General features: G+C 48.7%; 1 protein-coding gene across 1 annotated transcript; it reads right to left on the reverse strand.

The window, feature by feature from the left end:
- Positions 1-3,652: 3,652 nt before the first annotated feature.
- Positions 3,653-21,908, reverse strand: ARHGAP35 (Rho GTPase activating protein 35). Its single transcript, XM_077789112.1, has 6 exons — positions 18,222-21,908; positions 15,143-15,287; positions 13,622-13,699; positions 11,667-11,798; positions 8,982-9,087; positions 3,653-3,938 (listed from the first exon to the last, which is right to left on the reverse strand). Exons 1-6 carry the CDS (start codon positions 21,792-21,794, stop codon positions 3,653-3,655), a joined length of 4,320 nt encoding a protein of 1,439 aa, XP_077645238.1. The 5' UTR covers positions 21,795-21,908.
- Positions 21,909-27,520: the final 5,612 nt, after the last annotated feature.

The raw sequence follows: 27,520 nt of genomic DNA on the forward strand, positions 1-27,520 counted from the left end.
TTCCACCTTTTTTTGGCTATAAATCCCCCAAAAGCTCCAGCTTAAAAATCCGATTTTTCCATTAAAAAAACCTCAATTTTTAGGTAAAAAAATTGAATTTTCCGCCCAATTTTTCTGCATTTTTTCCCCACTTTTTCCACTTTTTTTTTGCTACAAATCCCCCAAAATTCATCTTAAAAAATCCCATTTTTGGGGGGAAAAAAATTGAATTTTTTTGCGTTTTTCCCCCATATTTTTTTTTGCATTACCCCCAATTTTTCCCACTTTTTTTTTTTCCTTTTTTTTTTTTAACCCCTAAAATTCCCAAAATTGGGAAATGTGGGATTTGGAGCCTTTTTTTTTTTTAAATTTTGAATTTTTTGGGGGATTTTTGTGCCCGGGTCGGGGTCTCGGGGACGTCTTAAAGTGCGAAGAGACCCGGGAGGTCCCGGTGGTACCATGAAAATCCCAAAAAATCCCCAAAATTCCCAAAAATTCCCAAATTTCCTCCAAATTCCCAAAATTCCCGATTTTTTTTTGGTGGGAAAAGCCCAAATTTGGGGGGTGGGGGGAGGTCCAAGGCCCCACCCCGGAAGTGCTTTGGGGCGGATTTGGGGAATTTTGGGGAATTTTGGGGATTTTTTTGGGAAATTTTGGGGATTTTTGGGGGAATTTTGGGGATTTTTGGGGTCTTGAGGGGTCTGAGGAGCCGCGGTGGCCTCGGGTGGACCTTGGGCAACCTTGGGTGGGATTCGGGCAACCTCAGATGGACCCAGGGCCACCATGGATGGAATTTGGGCAACCTTGGGTGGGATCTGGGCAACCTCAGATGGAGTTTGGGCAACCTCAGATGGACCCAGGGCCACCATGGATGGGATTTGGGCAACCTTGGATGGAGTTTGGGCAACCTCAGATGGACCCAGGGCCACCTGAGATGGAGCTTGGGCCACCATGGATGGGATCTGGGCAACCTCGGATGGACCCAGGGCCACCTGAGATGGAGCTTGGGCCACCATGGATGGGATCTGGGCAACCTCGGATGGAGTTTGGGCAACCTCAGAAGGAGCTTGGGCAACCTCAGATGGACCCAGGGCCACCATGGATGGGATTTGGGCAACCCTGAGATGGAATCTGGGCAACCTTGGATGGGATTTGGGCAACCTCGGATGGAATTTGGGACCACCTTGGATGACCCTGAGCTACCTCAGATGGAGCTTGGGCAACCTTGGATGGAATTTGGGCAACCTTGGGTGGGATTTGGGCAACCTCAGATGGACCCAGGGCCACCATGGATGGAATTTGGGCAGCCTCGGATGGGATTTCGGCAACCTCAGATGGACCCAGGGCCACCATGGATGGAATTTGGGCAACCTCAGAAGGAGCTTGGGCAACCTCGGATGGACCCAGGGCCACCATGGATGGAATTTGGGCCACCATGGATGGAGTTTGGGCAGCCTCGGATGGACCCAGGGCCACCATGGATGGAATTTGGGCAACCTTGGATGGAGTTTGGGCAACCTCAGATGGACCCAGGGCCACCTGAGATGGAGCTTGGGCCACCATGGATGGAATTTGGGCAACCTCAAAAGGAGCTTGGGCCATCTTGGATGGAGTTTGGGCAACCTGGGATGGGATTTGGGCAACTTTGGAGCACCTCGGATGACCCTGGGCTACCTCAGAAGGAGCTTGGGCCACCTGGGATGGGATTTGGGCCACCTGGGATGGGATTTGGGCCACCTGGGATGGGATTTGGGCCACCTGGGATGGGATTTGGGACACCTGGGATGGGATTTGGGACACCTGGGATGGGATTTGGGACACCTGGGATGGGATTTGGGCCACCTGGGATGGGATTTGGGCCACCTGGGATGGGATTTGGGACACTTTGGAGCACCTCGGATGGATCCTGGGCAACGTTGGATGAGCCTTGCATGGATGTTGGGCCACCTTGGATCTCCTTGAGCCACCTTGGACCACCTGGAGTGACCCTTGGACCACCAGGAATGACCCTCAGGCCACCTTGGACCACCTGGAGTGACCCTTGGACCATCTTGGATGACCAACAGGCCACCTTGGACCACCTGGAGTGACCCTTGGACCATCTTGGATGACCCTCAGGCCATCTCAGACCCCCTGGAATGACCCTTGGACCACCGGGAATGACCCTCAGGCCACCTTGGACCACCTGGAGTGACCCTTGGACCACCAGGAGTGACCCTTGGACCACCGGGAATGACCCTTGGACCACCGGGAATGACCCCTGGACCACCTGGACTGACCCTTGGACCATCTTGGATGACCCTCAGGCCACTCTGGACCACCAGGAATGACCCCTGGACCACCTGGAGTGACCCTTGGACCATCTTGGAATGACCCCTGGACCATCTTGGATGACCCTCAGGCCACTCTGGACCACCAGGAATGACCCCTGGACCACTTGGAGTGACCCTTGGACCACCGGGAATGACCCTCAGGCCACCCTGGACCACCGGGAGTGACCCTTGGACCATCTTGGATGACCAACAGACCACCTTGGGCCACCAGGAATGACCCTTGGACCACCAGGAATGACCCTTGGACCACCTGGAGTGACCCTCAGGCCACCTCGGCCACCCCCACCCCCTTCCAGCCCCTCCCAGGCCCCGTCCCGGGGACGTCCGGCCGGCCCGGCCAAAATCCGGTCCAACGTCTCCGGCCACGGCCGAACTCCGGCCGGACACCCCGGAGGTCACTCCAGAATGGCCGAACTCCGGCCGGACACCCCGGCGGTCACTCCAAACTCCGGCCGGACACCCCGGAGGTCACTCCGGAATGGCCGAACTCCGGCCGGACACCCTGGTGGTCACTCCAAACTCCAGCCGGACACCCCGGCGGTCACTCCAGAATGGCCGATCTCCGGCCGGACACCCCAGAGGTCACTCCAAACTCTGGCCAGACACCCCAGAGGTCACTCCAAACTCTGGCCGGACACCCCAGAGGTCACTCCAAACTCTGGCCGGACACCCCGGAGGTCACTCCAGAATGGCCGAATCCCACCGGTCACTCCGAACTCCGGCCGCACATCCCGGCGGTCACTCCGGACTGGCCGAATTCCACCGGTCACTCTGAACTCCGGCCGGACATCTTGGTGGTCACTCCAGAAGGAGCCGAATTCCGGCCGGACGTCCCAGTGGTCACTCCGAATTCCGGCTGCACATCCCAGTGGTCACTCCGAATCCCGGCCGGACACCCCGGTGGTCACTCCAAACTCCGGCTGAACTCCACCGGTCACTCCAAACTCCGGCCAAAACCCCAGCCGGACACCCTGGTGGTCACTCCGGACTGGCCGAACTCCACCGGTCACTCCCAATTCCGGCCGGACACTCTGGAAAGGGCCAAATTCTGGCCGGACATCCCGGCGGTCACTCCGAACCCCAACCGGACACCCCGGCGGTCACTCCCAATTCCGGCCGGACACCCCGGCGGTCACTCCGGACTGGCCGAACTCCACCGGTCACTCCGAAACGACCAAACTCCGGCCAAACCCCGTCCGGTCACTCCGGACTGGCCGAACTCCACCGGTCACTCCGAATTCCCGGCCGGACGCCCCGTCGGTCACTGGGGCCGGACATCCCAGCGGTCACTCCGAACTCCGGCCAAACCCCCGTCCGGCCGTCGCTCCCCCACGCCACCCTCAAGGCCCCGGCGCGTCCGGCGGCGGCGACGGCGTCCGAGCAGGGGACGGCGGCGCCGGGCCGGCGGCGGCCGGAGCCGGGCCGGGCGAGCCGGGCGTGTCCGGCGGCGGCCGGAGCGAGAAGAAGAAGGGGCACTGGTGGATGAAGAGTTCGATGATTGTCTGGTAGGTCCTGGTGGCCGTCAGCGCGTCCATGGTGCTGAAGTCCGGCCGCATCAGCGTCGGCCAGAAGCAGATGGACAGGTTCTCGCTGGTCATCAGGTTGACGCGGTGCTGCTGGCTGACCCTAGGGGGGGACGACAGCAGAGTGACCGCTCGGTGGTGGACAACACCAGAGTGACCACTTGGTGGTCAGCAGATCCCAAAATTGTAAAAATCCCACCAAAATCGCCCAAAAAATGACCCAAAATCCTTCTGGAGATGTTCCTGCTGACCATCAGGGTGGACAACACCAGAGTGACCACTCGGTGGTCAGAAGATCCCAAAATTGCAAAAATTCCCACCAAAATCGCCCAGAAAATGACCCAAAATCCTTCAGGAGATGTTCCTTCTGACCATCAGGCTGGATGACACCAGAGTGACCACTCAGTGGTGGACAACGGCAGAGTGACCACTCGGTGGTCAGCAGATCCCAAAATACCAAAAATTCCCACCAAAATCGCCCAAAAAATGACCCAAAACCCTCCAGGAGATGTTCCTGCTGACCATCAGGGTGGATGACACCAGAGTGACCGCTCGGTGGTGGACAACGGCAGAGTGACCACTTGGTGGTCAGCAGATCCCAAAATTGCAAAAATTCCCACTAAAATCGCCCAGAAAATGACCCAAAAACTCCCCAGGAGATGTTCCTGCTGACCCTAGGGGTGGACAACACCAGAGTGACCACTTGGTGGTCAGAAGATCCCAAAATACCAAAAATTCCCACCAAAATCGCCCAAAAAATGACCCAAAATCCTTCTGGAAAGGTTCCTGCTGACCATCAGGGTGGATGACACCAGAATCACCGCTCGGTGGTGGACAACGGCAGAGTGACCACTTGGTGGTCAGCAGATCCCAAAATTGCAAAAATTCCCACCAAAATCGCCCAAAAAATGACCCAAAATCCTTCTGGAGATGTTCCTGCTGACCATCAGGGTGACCATGGGGTGGACAACGGCAGAGTGACCACTTGGTGGTCAGCAGATCCCAAAATTGCAAAAATTCCCACTAAAATCACCCAGAAAATGACCCAAAAACCCTCCAGGAGAGGTTCCTGGTGACCATGAGGTGGACAACACCAGAGTGACCAGTCAGTGGTCAGAAGATCCCAAAATTGCAAAAATTCCCACCAAAATCGCCCAAAAAATGACCCAAAATCCTTCTGGAAAGGTTCCTGCTGACCATCAGGGTGGATGACACCAGAGTGACCGCTCGGTGGTGGACAAAGGCAGAGTGACCACTCGGTGGTCAGCAGATCCCAAAATTGCAAAAATTCCCACGAAAATCGCCCAGAAAATGACCCAAAAACCCTCCAGGAGAGGTTCCTGGTGACCATGAGGTGGACAACACCAGAGTGACCAGTCAGTGGTCAGAAGATCCCAAAATTGCAAAAATTCCCACCAAAATCGCCCAGAAAATGACCCAAAAACCCTCCAGGAGATGTTCCTCCTGACCCTAGGGGTGGACGACACCAGAGTGACCACTCGGTGGTGGACAACAGCAGAGTGACCACTTGGTGGTCAGCAGATCCCAAAATTGCAAAAATTCCCACTAAAATCACCCAAAAAATGATCCAAAAACCCTCCAGGAGAGGTTCCTGCTGACCATGAGGTGGACAACGCCAGAGTGACCACTTGGTGGCCAGTAGACACCAAAAAAATCACAAAATTGCAAAAAATCCCACTAAAATCGCCCAAAAAGTGACCCAAAAGCTCCCCAGGAGATGTTCCTGCTGACCATCAGGGTGACCATGAGGTGGACAACGCCAGAGTGACCACTCGGTGGTCAGTAGACACCAAAAAACCCCAAAATACCAAAAATTCCCACCAAAATCGCCCAAAAAATGACCCCAAATCCTTCTGGAGATGTTCCTGCTGACCATCAGGGTGGACAACACCAGAGTGACCACTCGGTGGTCAGAAGATCCCGAAAATTCCCACCAAAAATGACCCAAAAAGGGCCAAAATTCCCAAAAAATTCTGCTGGCGTAGAGAAAAAAATACGGAAAAAATTGCAAAAAAAAATTCACCAAAAATCCCCAAAAAAAGCTCAAAAATTGCCAAAAAATGATGGAAAAATTGCCCAAAAAATTATTGAAAAATTCCCCCAAAATTGCCAGAAAATGAGCGAAATATTCCCAAAAATTGCAAAAAAAAATTTCCAAAAATTCTCAAAAAATTGCCAAAAAATAATTCAAAAATTCCCCCAAAATTACCAAAAAGTTATTGAAAAATTGCCCAAAAATTGCCCAAAAATTATTGAAAAATTCCCCCAAAATTATAGAAAAATTTCCCAAAAATTGCCAAAAAATAATTTAAAAATTCCCCCAAAATTATAAAAAAAATTTCCCAAAAATTGCCAAAAAATAATAAAAAAATTCCCAAAAATTGCTCCTAAAATAGAAAGAAAACTATGAAATAATTTGTAAAAAAATCACCCAAAAATCCCCCAAAAAACGCAAAAAAAGCAGCTCAAAAAATGCCAAAAATTCCCCAAAAATTATGGAAAAATTCCCCAAAAATTGCCAAAAAATTATGGAAAAATTCCCCAAAAATTGCCAAAAAATTATGGAAAAATTGCCCAAAATTGCAAAAAATTATCAAAAAATTCCCCAAAAATTCCTGAAAAAATTTCAAAAAATTTCCCAAAAAATTCCCAAAAATATCCCCTGGAAAAATGATGGAAATTTTTGTAAAAAATACCAAAAAAAATCACCAAAAAACCACCAAAAATACAAAAAAACCCCCCAAAAACTCCTAAAAAACTCCCAAAAGATGATGGAAAAATTAGTAAAAACTCACCAAAAAAAAATCTTCAAAAATGGCCAAAAAAGCCCCAAAATTCACCCCAAAAATGCAAACAAAATTCCAAAAAATACAAAAAAATTCCTGGAAAATTTCCTATTAAAAAATTGATTTAAAAATTGACAAAAAAATCACAAAAAATGGAAAGTTTTGGAATTTTTTTCCATGAAAAATGGAAAAATCTGGACTTTTTCCCATTAAAAGGAAGAAAAAAATTCCCATTTTTTTTCCATGAAAAATGAGAAAATTCTGGAATTTTTTTCCATGAAAAATCAGAAAAATCCTGGAATTTTTTCCATGAAAACCACTGAAAAATCCCCAAAAATATCCCAAAAAATTCTTTAAAAATTCCTAAAAATTTCGACAAAATCAAAAAAATTTCCCCTCAACAAATTACAGAAGAATTTGCAAAAAATCTGAAATAAAACCCCCCAAAAAAATGTTAATCCCCAAAAATTGCCGAAAAAACTCCAAAAAAATCCCCAAATTTCCAAAAAAAAAAATTACTTAAAATTCCCCATAAATTCAAAAAAATCTTGGAAAAAATTAGAAAAAAAATGCCCAAAAATCTCCAAAAAAAATTTTGGAAAAATTCCAATTACAAAAAAAAAAAAAAAGGAAAAATTGTAGAAAATCCAAAAATAATTCCAAAAATTGCCAAAAATATAAAAAAAGAAAATCACAAAAATACCTCGAAAAATCACTGAAAATGACCCCAAAAATTCCCCAAAAATTCCCCAAATTCCCAGAAATTTACCTCTTAAAAATTATGGAAAAATTTGCAAAAAATCTCCAAAAAAATCACAAAAAATTACAAAAAAACTCACTAAAAATGACCAAAAACCCCAAAATTTCACCCAAATCTGCCCAAAAACTGCCAAAAAATCCCCAAAAAAATCCACTTAAAAATTATGGAAAAACTTGGAAAAAATATTTTTAAATTATCAAAAAAACTCCAAAAAAATTGCAAAAAGTCACAAAAAACACCCAAAATTTCACCCAAATTTTCCCAAAAAATTCCCCTGAAAAAATGACTTAAAAATTCAGAAGAAAAAAAAACCAAATGAACAAACAAACAAAAAAAACCTCCAAAAAAATCAGAAAAAAAACCCCTCAAAAATTCCAAAAAAATCCCAAATTTTCCCAAAAATCCCAGAAAAAAATTCCCAAAAACATTCCCCTGAAAAAAATGATGGAAAAATTCGGAAAAAAATAAAAAATGTATTAAAAAAAGCCCAAAAAATCACCAAAAATTCCAAAAAATTTCCCCAAAGTTCCCAAGTTTCTCCAAAAATCCCCGAAAAAAAGTTCCCAAAAAACAATTGAAAAATCGGGAAAAAAATCCCAAAAAATCAAAAAAAAATCCAAAAAGACCTCCAATAAATTGCAAAAAATCACAAGAAGACCCCAAAATTTCACCCGCAACCTCTCCAAAAATTCCCCAAAAATTCCCAAATTTCCCCAAAAATCCCCCCAAAAAATTCCCAAAAAATGATGGAAAAATTGGGGAAAAAATAAACAAAAAAAAATCCCAAAAAACCACCAAAAAACCCTCAAAAATTCCCAAAAATTCCCAAATTTTCCCCAAAATCCCCGAAAAAAAATCCCAAAAAATGATGGAAAAATGATGGAAAACTTCGGAAAAAATGTCAAAAAATCACCAAAAAACCCCCAGAAAATTGCAAAAAATCACAAAAACCCCCAAATTTCACCTGAAACCTCTCCAAAAAATCCCAAAAAAATCCCAAAAAAATCCCAAATTTTCCCAAAAATCCCCGGAAATAATTCCCAAAAAATAATGGAAAAATTGGAAAAAAAAAAAACACTCAAAAAATAAATAATTCCTAAAAAACCCCAAAAAAATCATCCAAAAAACCCTCAAAAATTCCACAAAAATTCCGAAAAAATTCCCCAAATTCCCCAAAAATCCCCGATAAAAGTTTCCAAAAAACGATGGAAAAATTCAGTAAAAATCTCAAAAAATCACCAAAAAACCCCAAAAAATCGCAAAAAAATCACAAAAAGACCATAAAATGTCACCCGAAACCTCTCCAAAAATCGCCAAAAAAATCCCAAAAATCCCCAAAAAAATCCCAAAAAAATCCCAAAAAAATCCCAAAAATCCCCGGGAAAAATTCCCAAAAAACATCCATTAAAAACACCAAAAAAAATCAGAAAAAAAATCCAAAAAAATCCAAAAAAACCCCAAAAAATCACCTAAAACCCCCCCAAAACCCCCCCAAAACCTCTCCGAAAATTCCGAATTTTTTCCCAAAAATTCCCAAATTTCCCAAAATCCCGGGAATTCGCCCCAAACGGGATCCCACCTGTTGAGGTGCGCGATGACGTACTTGAAGACCTCGTAGTTCTCGCGGGGGAAGCGCCGCAGGACCTCGCGCAGCGCCAGCAGCTTCTGCTCCCGGTCGCTGATCTCTGGGCATTTTGGGGAGAAAAACGGGGATTTTGGGAAAAATCAGAATTGGGGGGAATTTAATGGGGAAAAAGGGGGGGAAAATGGGGGGGAAATGGGGATTTTGGGGGGGAAAATGAGGGGGAATGGAAAGAAAAATGGGAATTTTTTTGGGGGGAAATGGAGGGGAAATGGAAAGAAAAATGGGAATTTTTTGGGGGGAAAAATGGGGATTTTGGGAAATTTAATGGGGAAAAATGGGGGGAAATAGGGGGGAAAATGGGGATTTTGGGGGGGAAAATGGGGATTTTGGGGGGGAAAATGGGGGGGAAATGGAAAGAAAAATGGGAATTTTGGGGGGGGAAATGGGGATTTTGGGGGGGAAAATGGGGATTTTGTGGGGGGAAATGGAGGGGAAATGGAAAGAAAAATGGGAATTTTTTGGGGGGAAAAATGGGGATTTTGGGAAAAATGGGGGGAAAATAGGGGGGAAATGGGGATTTTGGGGTGGAAAATGAGGGGGAAATGGAAAGAAAAATGGGAATTTTTTTGGGGAAAATGGGGATTTGGGGAAAAATCAGGATTGTGGGAAATTTAGGGGGAAAATGGGGGAAAAATGGGGGGAAATGGGGATTTTGGGGGGCAAAATGGGGATTTTTGGGGGGGGGAAATGGAGGGGAAATGGAAAGAAAAATGGGAATTTTTTGGGGGAAAATGGGGATTTGGGGAAAAGTCAGAATTGTGGGAAATTTAGGGGGAAAATGGGGGGAAAATGGGGATTTTGGGGGGAAAAATGGGCATTTTGGGAAAATGGGGATTTTGGGGGAAAAAAGGGAATTTTTGGGTGAAAAATGGGGCAGAAAATGAGGCAAAATGGGGCAAAAAGGGAATTATGGAGGGAAAATGGGCAAAAATGGGGGGAAAATGGGGATTTTGGGGGGAAAAATGGAGGGGAAATGGGGGAAAATGGGAATTTTTGGGGGGGAAAATGGAGGGGAAATGGGAATTTTGGGAAAATAAACGGAATTTTGGGGAAAATATTGGGGATTTTAAGGGGAAATGGGAATTTTGCTTGTTAGCAAAGCCAGCAGCTTCTGCTCCTGGTCGTTGATCTCTGGGAAAAAAACAACGGGAATTTGGGGGGAAAAACGCGGATTTTGGGAAAAATGAGAATTTTGGGAAATTTAATGGGGAAAAATAGGAGGAAATGGGGGAAAAATGGGAATTTTTTGGGGGAAAATGGAGGGGAAATGGGGTTTTGGGGGGGAAAATGGAAGGGAAATGGAAAGAAAAATGGGAGTTTTTTGGTGGAAAATGGGGATTTGGGGAAAAGTCAGAATTGTGGGAAATTTCATGGGGAAAAATGGGGAAAAATAGGGGGAAATGGGAATTTTTGGGTGAAAATGGGACAAAAATGGGGGAAAATTGGTTGGGAAGTGGGAATTTGGGGAATTTTGGGGGGAAGTTTTGGGGATTTTTTTTGGGAATTTGGGAAATTTGGGAATTCTGGGAATTTGGGAATTCTGGGAATTTGGGGAATTCTGGACTCACTGTCGCCCTCCAGGGACCAATTAAGCCCCAATTAACGGGAAATACAGCGAGATTTGGCTGTGGAAATTTGGGAATTTTGGGGAATTTTTTGGGAATATTTTAGAAATTTTAGAAATTCTGGAGATTTTGGGAATTCTGGGAATTTGGAAAATTTTTTGGGAATTTTGGGAATTCCGGACTCACTGTCGCCCTCCAGTGGCCGCTCTGGGAATGGCGGCACCAATTAACGAGAAATAAAGCGGGATTTTTTGGGGGGAAATTGGGGAATTTTTGGGGAATTTTTGGGGGAATTTGGGGAATTTTGGGAATTCTGGAAATTTGGGGATTCTAGGAATGTGGGGAATGTGGGAATTCTGGACTCACTGTCGCCCTCCAGTGGCCGCTCTGGGGATGGCGGCACCAATTAACGAGAAATAAAGCGGGAATTTTTTGGGGGAAATTTGGGAATTTTTGGGGGAAATTTGGGAATTTTGGGGGGAATTTGGGGAATTTTGGGAATTCTGGAAATTTGGGAATTCTAGGAATTCGAGGAATGTGGGAATTCTGGACTCACTGTCGCCCTCCAGTGGCCGCTCTGGGAATGGCGGCACCAATTAACGGGAAATAAAGCGGGAATTTTTGGGGGGAAATTTGGGAATTTTTGGGGAATTTTTGGGGGAATTTGGGGAAATTTGGGAATTCTGGAAATTTGGGAATTCAGGGAATGTGGGAATTCTGGACTCACTGTCGCCCTCCAGTGGCCGCTCTGGGAATGGCGGCACCAATTAACAAGAAATAAAGCGGGATTTTTTGGGGGAAATTTGGGAATTTTTGGGGAATTTTTGGGGGAATTTGGGGAATTTTGGGAATTCTGGAAATTTGGGAATTCTGGAATTTTGGGAATTCTGGGAATGTGGGAAATGTGGGAATTCTGGACTCACTGTCGCCCTCCAGTGGCCGCTCTGGGGATGGCGGCACCGATTAACGGGAAATAAAGCGGGAATTTTTTGGGGGGAATTTTTTGGGAATTTTTGGGGGAATTTTTGGGGGATTTTGGGAATTCCGGACTCACTGTGGGCCTCCACCAGCTCCAGCTGCATGGCGTAGGGCACCAGGGGCTCCGGCAGCTCCGAGAAGAAACTTTTCATGGCTCCGGCCACGGCGTTGACGGTGAAATCCTTCTCAGCCAGGTCCAGGCCGTGGTCTGGGGGAAATCCAAAAAAATTTTCGGGATTTTTGGGGGTTGGAAAAGTGGGAATCGTGTCCCGACATTCCCAGAAAAAAATCGGGGTGAAAAAACGGGAATTTCGGCCAAAAAAACGGAGTTTTTGTGAGAAAAATGTGAATTTTTTCCCCTAAAAATCTGAATTTTTGACACAAAAATCCATGGGATTCTGTGGGATTTTGGGGCAGGAAAAGTGGGAATCTCATCCCAAAATTCCTTGGATTGGGGAAAATTCCCAGAAAAACTTGGGGTGAAAAAATGAGAATTTTGGCCAAAAAAATGGAGATTTACGCAAAAATTCGGATTTTTGTGCTAAAATCTAGAATTTTTGCACCAAAAATTCGTGGAATTCTCTGGGATTTGGGGAAGGAAAAGTGGGAATCTCATCCCAAAATTCCCTGGGATTGGGGGAAATTCCCAGAAAAACTTGGAGTGAAAAAATGGGAATTTCAGCAAAAAATCCGGAATTTTTGCGACAAAATTTGGAATTTTTGCCCCAAAATTTGGAATTTTTGCACCAAAAATCCCTGGAATTCTCTGGGATTTGGGGCAGGAAAAGTGGGAATCTCATCCCAAAATTCCCAGGAAAAAACTGGGAGAAAAAATGGGAATTTCGGAAAAAAATCTGGAATTTTTGTGACAAAATTTGGAATTTTTGAGCCAAAATTTGGAATTTTTTTTCTTTTTTTGTAGTTTTTGTGCATTTTTGGTGAATTTTTGGGATTTTTTTTAAATTTTTGATTAATTTTTTTAAAGTATTTTTATTTTTTTTTATTTTGTGGAATCTTTTGTGATTTTTTTAGTGATTTTTTTGTGATTTTTTTGGGGGATTTTTTGTGATTTTTATTTTTTTTAATTTTTTTATTTTTTGTGGTTTTTGGTTATTTTTGGGGTTTTTTGGTGATCTTTTTCGTGAATTTTTTGGTGATTTTTGTGGATTTTTTTTGTGGTTTTTTGTGAATTTTTTGAATTTTTAATGACTTTTAAATTATTTTTTTAGTGATTTTTTTGGCATTTTTTCAGGTTTTTTGGGGGATTTTTTGTGATTTAATTTTTTTTTAAATTTTTAAAATTTTTTTGCATTTTTTGATTATTTTTGGGGTTTTTTTGTGATTTTTTTCGTGACTCTTTGGTGATTTTTTTTTCATGAATTTTTTGTTGATTTTTTTCGTGAACCCTTTGGTGATTTTTGTAGTTTTTTTGAACAATTTTTTTGTTTTTTTGGGGAATTTTTTGAATTTTTAATGACTTCTAAATATTTTTTTTGTGATTTTTTTATGATTTTTCTTTAGTGATTTTTCTTTAGTGATTTTTTTGTGATTTTTTTGTAATTTTTGGGATTATTTGGGGATTTTTTCAGGGATTTTTATTTATTTTTAATTTTTAAAAATGTTTAAATTTTTCGGGTGTTTTTTGGGGTGTTTTTGGGGTATTTTTGGGTGTTTTTGGGGCTCACCCTGGTCAAACTGGCGCCGCAGGGATTTTTTCTGATTTTTTTTCAGATTTTTGGGGGTTTTTGGTGGTTTTTTTCGTGAATTTTTTGGTGATTTTGGTGGAATTTTTTTTTTTTGCGCTTTTTTTGTGAATTTTTTTAATTTTTAATGACTTTTAAATTTTTTTTTTTGTGATTTTTTAATGATTTTTCTTTAGTGATTTTTTTGGGGATTTTTTTAGTGATTTTTGGGATTTTTTTGGGATTTTTTCAGGGATTTTTATTTATTTTTAATTTTTATAAATGTTTAAATTTTTTTGTGTGTATTTTGGTGATTTTTGGGGTGTTTTTGGGTGTTTTTGGGGCTCACCCTGGTCGAACTGGCGCTGCAGACTCTCCATCTCCGACTTGTTGCCGCTGACGCGATAAATCCCCTCCGTGCTCAGCCCTGAAACACAAAAAAAAGGTGAAAAATCCCAATTTTGGCTTTTTTCCACCCATTTCTGCCTTTTCCTGGGGTCCTCCCAAGCTCAGCGGGGATTTTGGAGGGGAAAAACAAAAAAAATTTGGATTTTTGGGGGAAAAAATCTGATTTTTGGGAGGATTTTTTGGGAAAAAATTCTGATTTTTGTGGGGATTTTTTGGGAAAAAATTCTGATTTTTGGGGGGATTTTTGGGGAAAATTCTGATTTTTGTGGGGATTTTTTGGGAAAAAATTCTGTCTTTTGGGGGATTTTTCCCAAAAAAGAAAAGCTCCTGAAATCAAAAAATTTGAAAAAAAATCCCTAAAAATGCCCAAAAAAAACCCCAAAACCCCTCAAAAACCCCTCCAAAAATTCCAAAAAAATTCCTAAAATTACCGAAATTCCCAAATTCCCGAATTTCTGTCCGGTGGCCTCGATGTACCCAAAAAATAACCCCAAAAAATTCCCCAAAATTGCAAAAAAATCCTTAAAAATGCCCCAAAAACCCCATAAAATGCCCCAAAAACCCCCCAAAAATCCCAAAAAATTCCCAAAAATTCCCAGAATTGCCAGAATTCCCGAATTTCCGACCGGTGGCCTCGATGTACCCAAAAAATTCCAAAAAAATCTCAAAAAATCCCTAAAAAATTGCAAAAAAATAGCAAAAAATGCCAAGAAACCCCCCAAAACCCCTCCAAAAATTCAGAAAAAATTCCCAAAAATTCCCCAAATTTCCGGCATTCCCAGAATTCCCGAATTTCTGACCGGTGGCCTCGATGTACCCAAAAAATAACCCCAAAAAATTCCCAAAATTTGCAAAAAAATCCCAAAAAATGCCAAAAAACCCCCCAAAACCCCTCCAAAAATTCAGAAAAAATTCCCAAAAATTCCCCAAGTTCCCGGCATTCCCAGAATTCCCGAATTTCTGACCAGTGGCCTCGATGTACCAAAAAAATTCCAAAAAAATCTCAAAAATTCCCTAAAAAATTGCAAAAAAATCCCAAAAAATGCCAAAAAACCCCCCAAAACCCCTCAAAAACCCCTCCAAAAATCCCCAAACTTCCCAAAATTCCCAGATTTTCCCAGAATTCCCGAATTTCTGACCGGTGGCCTCGATGTACCCAAAAAATAACCCCAAAAAATCCCCAAAAATGGCAAAAAAAAATCACAAAAAATGCCCCAAAAAACCCATAAAATGCCCCCAAAAAAACCCCAAAAATTCCCAAAAATTCCTGAAATTCCCAGAATTCCCGAATTTCTGACCAGTGGCCTCGATGTACCCAAAAAATTCCCAAAAATTGCAAAAAAAATCCCAAAAAATCCCAAAAAATGCCAAAAAAACCCCCAAAACCCCTCCAAAAATTCAGAAAAAATTCCCCAAAATTCCCCAAATTCCCGAATTTTCCCGGAATTCCCGATTTTCCGACCGGTGGCCTCGATGTACTGGATGCAGCGCTCGATGAAGACGGGGATGGGCCGCTCGGGGCTGACCACGCTGGCCAGGGGCACCCCGAAGTAGCTGCTCTCCCACGGGGCCTTGGAGAGGGACGGGCGCGCCTTCGCCTTCGGCTTCTGCGGGAAAAACGGGGAAAATCCATGGGAAATCCATGGGGAAATTCCTGGGAAACCTGCCGGGAAATTCCCGGGAAAATACGAAGAAAATCGGGGGAAAATCGGGGAAAAAACCAGGGAGTTACAGGGGAAAATCAGGGGGAAAAAACCTTGGAATTCCAGAGAAAATCTATGGGAAAATCCATGGAAAAATCAGTGAAATATTCCTGGAAAAATCCATGGAAAAATCCCTGGAAAAATCCATGGAAAATCCCTGGAAAAATCCCAGGAGTTACAGGGGAAAATCAGGGGAAAAAAACCTTGGAATTCCAGAGAAAAATCCATGGGAAAATCCATGGAAAAATCAGTGAAACATTCCTGGAAAAATCCGTGGAAAATCCCTGCAAAAATCCATGGAAAAATCCCTGGAAAAATCCCAGGAGTTACAGGGGAAACAGAGGGAAAAAAAACCCTGGAATTCCAGAGAAAAATCCATGGGAAAATCCATGGAAAAATCAGTGAAACATTCCTGGAAAAATCCATGGAAAATCCCTGGAAAAATCCCTGGAAAAATCCCGAGAATTTAAGGGGAAAGAGAGGGGAAACAACAGGGGAATCAGGGAAGAATCAGGGAAAAAATCCCCAGAAGAATCCATGGAAAAATCCCCAGAATTCCAGGGAAAATCCATGGAATAAACCCCTGAAATTCCTGGGAAAATCCATGGAAAAATCTGGGGAAAATCCCTAGAAAAATCCATGGAAAAATCCCAAGAGTTTAAGGGGAAAGAGAAAGAAAACAGAGGGAAAATCCTGGGAAAAATTCCTGGAAAAATCCCAGAATTCCAGAAAAAATCCAGGAAAAATCCGGGAAAATCAGGGGAAAAATCAGGGGAAAATCCAGGAAAAATTCCTGGAAAACTCATGAAAAAAATGGAGAAATCCTAGAAAAATCCAGGAAAATCCATGGAAAAATCCCAGAATTCCAGAAAAAATCCAGGAAAAATCAGGGGAAATCAGAGGAAAATCCAGGAAAAATTCCTGGAAAACTCAGGAAAAAAACAGGGGAAAATCCAGGAAAATCCATGGAAAAATCCCAGAATTCCAGAAAAAAATCCAGGAAAAATCAGGGGGGAAATCAGGGGAAAATCCAGGAAAAATTCCTGGAAAAATCATGAAAAAAATGGGAAAATCCAGGAAAATCCATGGGAAAACCCCAGAATTCCAGAAAAAAATCCAGGAAAAATCCGGGAAAATCAGGGGGGAAATCAGGGGAAAATCCAGGGAAAATCCATGGAAAAATCTGGGGAAAATCTGGGAAAATCCGTGGGGAAATCCAGGAAAAAATCCTGGAAAAAAAATCCAGGGAATTCCATGGAAAAATCAGGGGAAAATCCATGGAATTCTGGGAAAAATCCGTCCCAGCCTCACCTTGGTGTCCTCCTGAAGTTCCTGAGATCCTCCACTGACCACTGTGGTGACCATTGAGATGTTCCACCATTCCCATCCCACCTTGACCTTGACCATCACCCCAAAATCACCCCAAGCCCCACCTTGGTGTCCTCCTGAAGTTCCTGAGATCCTCCCCCCAAACCCCACCTTGGTGTCCTCCTGAAGTTCCTGAGATCCTCCCCCCAAACCCCACCTTGGTGTCCTGAAGTTCCTGAGATCCTCCCCCCAAACCCCACCTTGGTGTCCTCCTGAAGTTCCTGAGATCCTCCCCCTCCCAAACCCCACCTTGGTGTCCTCCTGAAGTTCCTGAGATCCTCCCCCTCCCAAACCCCACCTTGGTGTCCTCCTGAAGTTCCCGAGATCCTCCACTGACCCCTGGACCATCCCACCCCTCCTTGACCTTCACCGCCCAAAAACTCCCCCTCCAAGCCCCACCTTGGTGTCCTCCTGAAGTTCTTGAGATCCTCCCCCCAAACCCCATCTTGGTGTCCTCCTGAAGTTCCTGAGATCCTCCCCCCAAACCCCACCTTGGTGTCCTCCTGAAGTTCTTGAGATCCTCCCCCCAAACCCCACCTTGGTGACCTCCTGAAGTTCCCGAGATCCTCCACTGACCCCTGCACCACCCCACCCCACCCTGACCTTCACCCCCCCAAACCCCCACCTCCCAAACCCCACCTTGGTGTCCTCCTGAAGTTTCTGAGATCCTCCACTGACCCCTGGACCACCCCACCCCACCCTGACCTTCACCCCCCTTCCCAAACCCCACCTTGGTTTCCTCCTGAAGTTCTTGAGATCCTCCCCCCAAACCCCACCTTGGTGTCCTCCTGAAGTTCCCGAGATCCTCCACTGACCCCTGCGATGACCACTGGGACATTCCAGCATTCCCATCCCTCCTTGACCTTGACCATCACCCCAAGATGACCCCCCCAAACCCCACCTTGGTGTCCTCCTGAAGTTCCCGAGATCCTCCCCCCAAACCCCACCTTGGTGTCCTCCTGAAGTTCCTGAGATCCTCCACTGACCCCGGGACCATCCCACCCCACTTTGACCTTCACACCCCCAAAACTCCCCCTCCAAACCCCCCCTTGGAGTCCTCCTGAAGTTCCTGAGATCCTCCCCCCAAACCCCACCTTGGTGTCCTCCTGAAGTTCCCGAGATCCTCCCCCCAAACCCCACCTTGGTGTCCTCCTGAAGTTCCCGAGATCCTCCACTGACCCCTGGACCATCCCACCCCTCCTTGACCTTCACCGCCCAAAAACTCCCCCTCCAAGCCCCACCTTGGTGTCCTCCTGAAGTTCCTGAGATCCTCCCCCCAAACCCCACCTTGGTGTCCTCCTGAAGTTCCTGAGATCCTCCCCCCAAACCCCACCTTGGAGTCCTCCTGAAGTTCCCGAGATCCTCCCCCCAAACCCCACCTTGGTGTCCTCCTGAAGTTCCCGAGATCCTCCACTGACCCCTGCACCACCCCACCCCACCCCGACCTTCACCCCCCTTCCCAAACCCCACCTTGGTGGTCCTCCGGAGGCTCCTCAGGATGTTCCTGCGGCGCGGATCTTCTCCGTCGGCCGCCTCGTAGGCGGCGCCGGCGTTGTCGCCCTTGTAACCGCCGTGGCCGCCGCCGCCATCTTCGTCCTTCTTCCTCGCCGCGCCCGCCTCGTCGTCGCTGCCGACGCCCAGGCCGGGCCGGTAGGCGGCGAAGCGGCCGAGCCGCGCGCACCGCGCCCGGTAGAGCCGCGCCGCGGCGGCGTTGGCCGGCGCCGCGCGGCCGCGCCGCTCCAAGGAGCCGCCGTCGGCCTCGCTGTCGGAGCCGTTGCCGCTGCCGCCGTTGGACGGCGCCTTGTTGATGTTGCGCACGGTGATGATCTTGCCCTGCGTGCTGTCGTGAGGAACCGAGTAGATGTTCTCCTCCTCGCCGCGCGGCTTGGCCGCCACGGCGTCCATGGGCTCGGCGTAATCCGAAGGGTCGAAGGCGTCGGGCGCCGCCGCCGAGCGCCGGCGGGCGTCGCGGGGATCGGCCGCCTCGAAGGGCGGCGGCGCTTTGGGTTTGCCCGGCGGCCTGGCGAAGGCGTCGCCGGCGTCGGGTTCGGCGCAGAGTTTGGCCGACTCCTCGCGGAACGGGCCGGCGCCCGGCGGCGCCTCGGCGTCCTCCTCGGAGTCGGCGGCGTTGGAGTTGCAGAGCGGCGAGGCGGCGCGCGGCGAGCCGAAGGCGTCGTCGCCGGCGTTGTCGTAGAGGTGCGCCGCCTCCACGGCGCTCTTCTTCTCCAAGGCGTCCTTGAAGAAGGCTTGGAAGACGTCCAGCCCGGCGCGGCCGCGCGGCAAGGCGGCGAAGCGCGCCTCGATTTCCTGCGCGATCTCCTCGCCCTCGGCCAGCTGCTCGCGGCTCACCTCGTCGTCCGGCGCGTCGCCCGCGCCGTCGGCCAGGGCCACCAGCTGCACCGGCACGACGTCGGGCACGTCGGCGAGGAAGGCGCGCAGCGTGGCCAGCGAGGCCCGGCGCCGCGCGGCGTAGAAGACGATGTAGCCGTGCGCCGGGCGGCTCTTGCGCGTGCCGAAGGAGGCGTGGTACGACAGCAGCGACAGCTCCACCCGCCGGCGCTGCGCGCCCACCGCCGCCTCCAGCAGCACCGCGGCGCCGCCGCCCGGCGCCGGCCGGCACGGCTGCGCCTGCAGGATGGGCAGCAGCACCTCGTCGGCGCTCACCGGGTCGCCGCACATCAGGCACGCCGCCAGGCGCAGCTCGGCGCCGTCCGACGCCTCGCGGGGGCCCGGCGCCGGCGCGGCGTTGAGGTTGCGCTTGGCGTCCAGCAGCCCCTTGAGGACTTGGCCGATCTGCTTCTCGTTGACGGTGCGGCCGTAGCCGACGCCGGCCGACGCCGGGTCCAGGAAGACGCAGCGGAGCTTGCCGGCGATGCGCTGGCCCTGCTGGATCAGGCTCTGCAGCGTCTCGCCGCCGCCGTCGCCGCCGCCGCGCTTGTTGACCAAAGCCAAGGCCAAGGGCAGCGGCGGCGCGGCGTGGCCGTCGCGGCGGCCGGCGCCCGACTCGCGGCTCTTCTCCACGCTCTCCACCACGTAGGACAGCGACTCCTTGGAGTTGTAGAGGCACAGGCAGCCGTGCGGTTGGAAGGTGGGCGTCTGGAAGGCGTTGACCGGCAGCCGCACGTTGCCCTCGATGGGCCTCAAGGCCAACTCGTAGACCTTGCCCTCGATGACGTACTTGTCGTCGTCGGCACAGAGGGCGCGGATCTCGTTGGCCAGCTCGCGCGCCAAGCCGTCCTTGCCCAGGATGACCAGGTTGATGCGGTCGGCGTCGGCGTCGGCGCGGCGCTGCCGCTCGGCCGGCCGGGCGAAGCGCGAGGCCAGCAGCTGCTCCACGCGGGCGTCGACGCAGGCGGCGCAGCCGGGGCACGTCTCCTTGGTGGGGTGGTAGACGAAGTGGATGTGCTTGAGGACCAAGGCGTCGCGCTCGGCCTGGAGCTTCTGCAGCGCCTTGAACCTCTGCTCTTCGCCCAGCACCTCCTGGATGACGCCCATCTTCTCCTTGCTGGGTTTGGCGTCCAACTCCAGCTCGTAGAAGAGCTCCGAGTACTCCAAGAGCAGCTCCTGGAAGTCCTCCTTGGCTTTGTCGATCAGGCGCTTCTGGTGCTTGCCGTAGATGTCCACGTAGACCGACTCGTCCAGCCAGAGGTAGAAGTCCTCGTTCATGATGAAGCTGCGCGCTTCCTCCCAAGGTTTGCCGGGCGTGACGAAGGGCGAGCTCTCCAGGTTGTCGAGGAACGCCCTCCTCATCTCGGCGCGCTTCCGTTCGGCGCGCAGCTTCTCCAGGTGGGCCTCGTAGAGCTGCTCGCCCGCCGGCGTCTCCAGCAGGTCGAAGGGGATGCGCTCGCCGTCGGCGTCGTCGACGTGGTCGGTGGCGTCCCACGGCGTCTCCTCCAGCACCACGAACCACTTGAGGAAGTCGGGTTTGGCCTCCAGCAGCTTCTCGGCTTTGGCGCGGCTCAGGCGGTCGATCTCGTCCAAATCCGGCACGAGGGCGTCCAGCGCCTGCGGCAGCAGCGCCAGGTAGGCGCGGCGGCGCCGCTCGACGTGCTCCCGCTTGAGGCGTTGCGCGTGCTGCGCGAAGAGCTTCTTGGCTTTTTGGGTGCCCTCCAAGTAGACGTAATCTTGGTACTCGGGCGCCGACCGCATGCGGCGGCTGACGTCCGGCCACGCCTCGTGGTGGCTCTTGACCACGCGGCCCACCAGCCACTCGTAGCGGTCCTTGGCGGCGGCGATCTGCTGGCTCTGCTGCTTGAGCGCCTCGAAGTAGGGGACGATCTTGGCTTTGCCGCGGCTCTTGTCCAAGAGCTGCACCAAAGTGCCGAAAGCCAGCTCCACGTTGACGTTGGAGCGCGCCGAGGTCTCCACCACCTGCAGGTTCTTCTTGCCCAAGGCGAAGGCGTGGGCGTCGCGGATGTAACGCTCCACGCCCTCGTCGCACTTGGTCAGCACCACCACCACGGGTTTCTTGGTTTTGGCCAGCTGGTTGTAGAGGTTGGAGACGAACTTGAGCTGCTCGTCGAAGTTGCGGTTCATGCCGCGGCTGACGTCGACGCAGAGCAAGAAACCGTCCACGGGCAGCTTGCCGTCGGGCATCTGCTTCTGCTCGAAGTCCTGCTCCAAGCCCAGCTGGTCGGTGCAGAAGTACATCAACTTCTCGGCCGACGCCAGCTTGGTGGCCGCCGCCCTCTTGACGTAGGGTTGCAAGGCCGTGCTGCGGTGAGGTTGGAAGGTCTGGTCGTCGATGAACTCCGTCTGCTCCACCACGTGGATGCGGCACTCGGCGCACTCCTCCAGCGGCCGCGCCACCTCGCCCCAGTAGAGGAAGTGGTCATTGTTGACCACCCTGCCCCCGAAGTCACTGGTGCTGAGCACCGAGGTGTGCTCCAAGTGGAAGTCGTCGGCGCCGGGCCGCACGAAGCGGTTGCAAAGGCAAGATTTGCCGACGCCGCATTGGCCTTTCTCCTTCTCGGTGCCCGAGAGCCCCACCACGCTGACGTTGTAGGTGGGCGCGCGGCCATCTTGCTTGCGGGCCATCATCATGGTCGCAGCATGGCGGCCGCGGCGCGGCGTCGGACGGGGACGGCTCTCAGCGCAGGCGCGGCGCGGCCATGCCGGGAGCGCCGGCGCGGCTTCAGAAGGCCGCGGCGGGCGGCGGCGACGGGCGGCCCAGGCGTCGCCCTGAGGAGAGACAGGCAGAGGAGAAGGTGGGTGAGGAGGTGGTGGGGATGGAGAGGGTCTTCCACGCAGACGGAGGAGCTGCGTGGTGGACGCAACTCTTCCAACCAGCCAAAGGTTCTCCGTGGTGGACGCAACTCTTCCAACCAATCAAAGAACCTCCGTGGTGGACGCAACTCTTCCAACCAATCAAAGAACCTCCGTGGTGGACGCAACTCTTCCAACCAATCAAAGAACGTCCGTGGTGGACGCAACTTTTCCACCCAACCGGATGAGCTCCATGGTGGAAGCAACTTTTCCACCCAACCGGATGAGCTCCATGGTGGAAGCAACTCTTCCAACCAACAAAAGACCTTCTGTGGTGGACACAACTCTTCCACCCAACCGGATGAGCTCCATGGTGGACACAACTCTTACAACCAACAAAAGACCTTCTGTGGTGGACACAACTCTTCCACCCAACCGGATGAGCTCCGTGGTGGAAGCAACTCTTCCAACCAATTAAAGACCGTCCATGGTGGACGCAACTCTTCCAACCAATCAAAGAACCTCCGTGGTGGACGCAACTCTTCCACCCAACTGGATGAGCTCCATGGTGGAAGCAACTCTTCCAACCAATTAAAGACCGTCCATGGTGGACGCAACTCTTCCACCCAACTGGATGAGCTCCATGGTGGAAGCAACTCTTCCAACCAATTAAAGACCGTCCATGGTGGACGCAACTCTTCCACCCAACTGGATGAGCTCCGTGGTGGAAGCAACTCTTCCAACCAATTAAAGACCGTCCATGGTGGACGCAACTCTTCCAACCAATCAAAGACTTTCCATGATGGACATAATTTCTCCACCATGATAAACACAACTTCTCCACCCAACAAAAGGTTCTCCATGGTGGACACAACTCTTCCAACCAGCCAAGGGTCACCACCATGGACACAACTCGTCCACCCAACCAAAGACTTTCTATGGTGGACACAACTCATCCACCCAACCAAAGACCTTCCACGGTGGACACAACTTCTTCACCCAACCAAAGACCTTCCATGGTGGACGCAACTCTTCCAACCAACCAAAGACTTTCCATGATGGACACAACTCTTCCACCCAACAGAAGACCCTCCATGGTGGACACAACTTCTCCACCCAACCAAAGACTTTCCATAGTGGACACAACTCTTGCACCCAATCAAAGGTTCTCCATGGTCAACACAACTCTTCCAACCAGCCAAGGGTCACCACCATGGACACAACTCTTCCAACCTATCAAAGATCCTCCATGGTGGACACAACTTGTCCACCCAACCAAAGGTTCTCCATGGTGGACAACACACTTCCAACCAACCAAAGACCTTCCATGGTGGACACAACTCTTCCAACCAACCAAAGACTTTCCATGATGGACAGAACTCTTCCACCCAACAGAAGACCCTCCATGGTGGACACAACACTTCCACCCAACCAAAGACCCTCCATGGTGGACACAACTCTCCCACCCAACCAAAGACCCTCCATGGTGGACACAACACTTCCAACCAATTAAAGACTCTCCATGGTGGACACAACTCTTCCAACCAATTAAAGACTCTCCATGGTGGACACAACTTCTTCACCCAACCAAAGACCTTCCATGGTGGACACAACTTCTGCACCCAACCAAAGACCCTCCATGATGGACACAACTCTTCCACCCAACCAAAGGTCACTATGATGGACACAACTTCTCCACCCAACCAAAGGTCATCATGATTGGCGTGGCTTCTCCACCCAACCAAAGACCCTCCATGGTGGACACAACTCTTCCACCATGATGGACAAAACTTCTCCACTCAATCAAAGGTTCTCCACTCAATCAAAGGTTCTCCATGATGGACCCAACTTCTCCACCATGATGGACCCAACTTCTCCACCATGATGGACACAACTTCTCCACCATGATGGACACAACTTCTCCACCACGATGGACACAACTTCTTCATCATGATGGACACAACTTCTCCACCATGATGGACCCAACTTCTCCGCCATGATGGACACAACTTCTCCACCGTGATGGACACAACTTCTCCACCATGATGGACCCAACTTCTCCACCACGATGGACACAACTTCTCCACCATGGTGGACACAACTTCTCCACCATGATGGACACAACTTCTCCGCCATGATGGACCCAACTTCTCCACCCAACCGAAGACCTTCCATGGTGGACACCCAAAAATTCCTGATTGTTTTCCCTGGAATTCCCTGACTCAGCAGTTGCTGATTGACCCAAAATTCCAAAACAAATCCCAAAAAACCCCAAAATTTCCGAAATTCTAAAAAAATTTCCCAAAATAACCCTAAATTTCCTAAATTCCAAAAAAAAAAAACCCCCAAAATTCTCAAAATTCTGGGGTTGAATCCTCACCCAGAGCTGGAAATTCCGGCTTTAAACACCCAAAAATTCCTGATTTTCCCTGGAATTCCCGATTTTTCTGGAATTCCCTGACTCAGCAGTTCCTGATTGACCCCAAATTTCCCCAAAAAATCCCCAAAATCCCAAATTCCCAAATATTCCGGGGATGAATCCTCACCCAGAGCTGCAAATTCCGGCTTTAAACCCCCCAAAATTCCCAATTTTCCCCGGAATTCCCAATTTTCCCCCTGGAATTCCCAATTTTCCCCTGGAATTCCCCAACTCAGCAGTTCCTGATTTGCCTCCAAGATTCCCAAAAAATCCCAAAAATCCCAAAATTCCCAAAAATTCCGGGGATGAATCCTCACTCAGAGCTGCAAATTGCGGCTTTAAACCCCCGAAAATTCCCAATTTTCCCAGAATTCCTGATTTTCCCCTGGATTCCCAATTTTCCCCAGAATTCCCCAACTCAGCAGTTCCTGATTTGACTCCAAAATTCCCCAAAAATCCCAAAATTCCCAAAATTCCGGGGATGAATCCTCACCCAGAGCTGCAAATTGCGGCTTTAAACACCCCAAAATTCCCAATTTTCCCCGGAATTCCCGATTTTCCCCTGGAATTCCCAATTTCCCCCCAAAAATTCCCAATTTTTCCCCTGGAATTCCCGATTTTTCTGGAATTCCCTGACTCAGCAGTTCCTGATTGACCCCAAATTCCCCAAAAAATCCCAAAAAATCCCAAAAATCCCAAAATCCCCAAAATTCCGGGGATGAATCCTCACCCAGAGCTGCAAATTGCGGCTTTAAACAGCCCAAAATTCCCAATTTTCCCCGGAATTCCCGATTTTCCCCCCTGGAATTCCTGATTTTTTTCCCTGACTCAGCATTTCCTGCTGGATTCCAAAGTCCAGGAACGTCGGAGCCGCCGGAGCTGGGGGGAGGGGTTGGAATTTTCCTCCTTTTTCTCCAAAATTTCCCGTTGGAGAACTCAAATCCCCCCAAAAAATTCCCAAAATTCCAAGAATTCTCCCAAAAAAAGGATTTTTCCACCTCCCGATCCAGAATTTTGGGAATGATCTCGGGGTCAAAGTTCTGCCCGGGATTTCCTGGAATTTTCCTCCGGATCTGGGAATTTCCCGGGGAAATTTGGGATTTTCTGGGATGTTTTTGCCAAATTTGGGGATTTTTGGGAATGTTGAGCCCAAATTTGGGGATTTTCGGGGATATTTTTCCCAAATATTTGGATTTTTTGGGGTATTTTTCCTAAATTTTGGGATTTCTGGGATATTTTTTCCAAAAATTGGGATTTTCAGGGATGTTTTTCCTAAATTTTGGGATTTCTGGGATATTTTTCCCAATTTTTGGGGATTTTCTGGGATAATTTTCCCACTTTCCTGGAGGAGAAATCCCAAAATTTGGGATGGAAGCGACAAATCCAGGTGGGAAAAGTGAAAATCTGGCCCAAAAAAATCCCAAGAAAAGACAAAAAATTCCCAAGAAAATCCCAAAAACAAATTCCAGAAAACCCCCAAAAAAATCCCTAAAAACCCTAAAAAAAAAAATCCCCAAAAACGGCCCAAAAGATCCCCAAAATCCTAAAATTTTCCCAAAAAATTCCCCAGCAATCCTAAAATTTTCTCCAAAATTCTCCAAAAAAATCCCTAAAAAACCTCAAAAAATTCCCCCAAAAATCCCCCAAAATATCACAGAAAATTCCCAAAAAATTCTCCCAAAAAACCCCCTAAAAAAATCCTAAAAAACCCTAAGAAATCCTCAAGAATGTCCAAAAAATCCCCCCCAAAAAAACCCCCAAAAATTCCCACATAAACCCCAAAAACTTCCCCAAGAATCCCAAAAATATCCCTAAAATCCCCAAAAATCCCCAGATTCTCCCAAATAAAACCCTTAAAAAAATCCCAAAAAAATCCCCAAAACGTTCCCTAAAAAAATCCCCAAAAAACCCCGAAATACCCAAAAAATCCCTAAAAATCCCAAAAAATTCCCCAAAAAAATTCCCTTTAAACACCATTAATATCCCTAAATATCCCAGAAAATTCCCAAAAATCCTCCCAAAACAACTCAGAAAAATCCCGCAAAAAAACCCCAAAAAATCCCTAAAAATTCCCAAATAAACCCCAAAAAATTCCCTAAAAAATTCCCAAAAATCCCCAAAAACCCCCCGAATTTCCCAGGGCACGGGAACCCCCTTTTCCCACAAAACCCCCCCAAAAAAAAACCGGGATAAAAGAATCTTTGTCTCCCGCCGGGAATTTTTTTTGGGAATAAAAAGGAGCTTTTTTGGTGCCTGAGAACATCGAGAACTCCGGGAAAATAAAAAAAAAAAAAAAGGGGAATTTGGGGGCATCCAAAAAATCCCAAAATATCCCCAAAAAAATTTAGGAAAAAATGGGAAAATCCAAGGAGGTTTGGGGGAAAATTGGGATTTTTGGAAGCTCCGCCCCCCTAAAAAAGGAGGAATTTGGGGAGGGGGTTTGAGGGGAGACCCCAAATTTGGGGAGGGGGGAACCCCAATTTGGGGAGGGGGATTTGAGGGGGGATCCCCAATTTTGGGGAGGGGGGAACCCCAAATTTGGGGAGGGGGATTTGGGGGGAGACCCCAATTTGAGGGGGGGGGACCCCAAATTTGGGGAGGGGGATTTGAGGAGGGGATCCCCAATTTTGGGGAGGGGGGAACCCCAAATTTGGGGAGGGGGATTTGGGGGGAGACCCCAATTTGTGGAAGGGGGAACCCCAAATTTGGGAGGGGGATTTGAGGGGAGACCCCAATTTTGGGGAGGGGGGAACCCCAAATTTGGGGAGGGGGATTTGAGGGGGGATCCCAAATTTGGGGAGGGGGGAACCCCAATTTGGAGAGGGGGATTTGAGGGGAGACCCCAATTTTGGGGAGGGGGGAACCCCAAATTTGGGGAGGGGGATTTGAGGGGAGATCCCAAATTTTGGGAGGGGGGAACCCCAAATTTGGGGAGGGGGATTTGAGGGGGGATCCCCAATTTTGGGGAGGGGGGAACCCCAAATTTGGGGAGGGGGATTTGAGGGGAGACCCCAATTTTGGGGAGGGGGGAACCCCAAATTTGGGGGAGGGGGATTTGAGGGGAGACCCCAATTTGAGGGGGGGGACCCCAATTTGGGGAGGGGGATTTGGGGGGAGACCCCAATTTGTGGAAGGGGGAAACCCC

This window comes from Lonchura striata, chromosome 31, assembly GCF_046129695.1.
Source record: "Lonchura striata isolate bLonStr1 chromosome 31, bLonStr1.mat, whole genome shotgun sequence".
NCBI classification, from domain to species: Eukaryota; Metazoa; Chordata; class Aves; order Passeriformes; family Estrildidae; genus Lonchura; species Lonchura striata.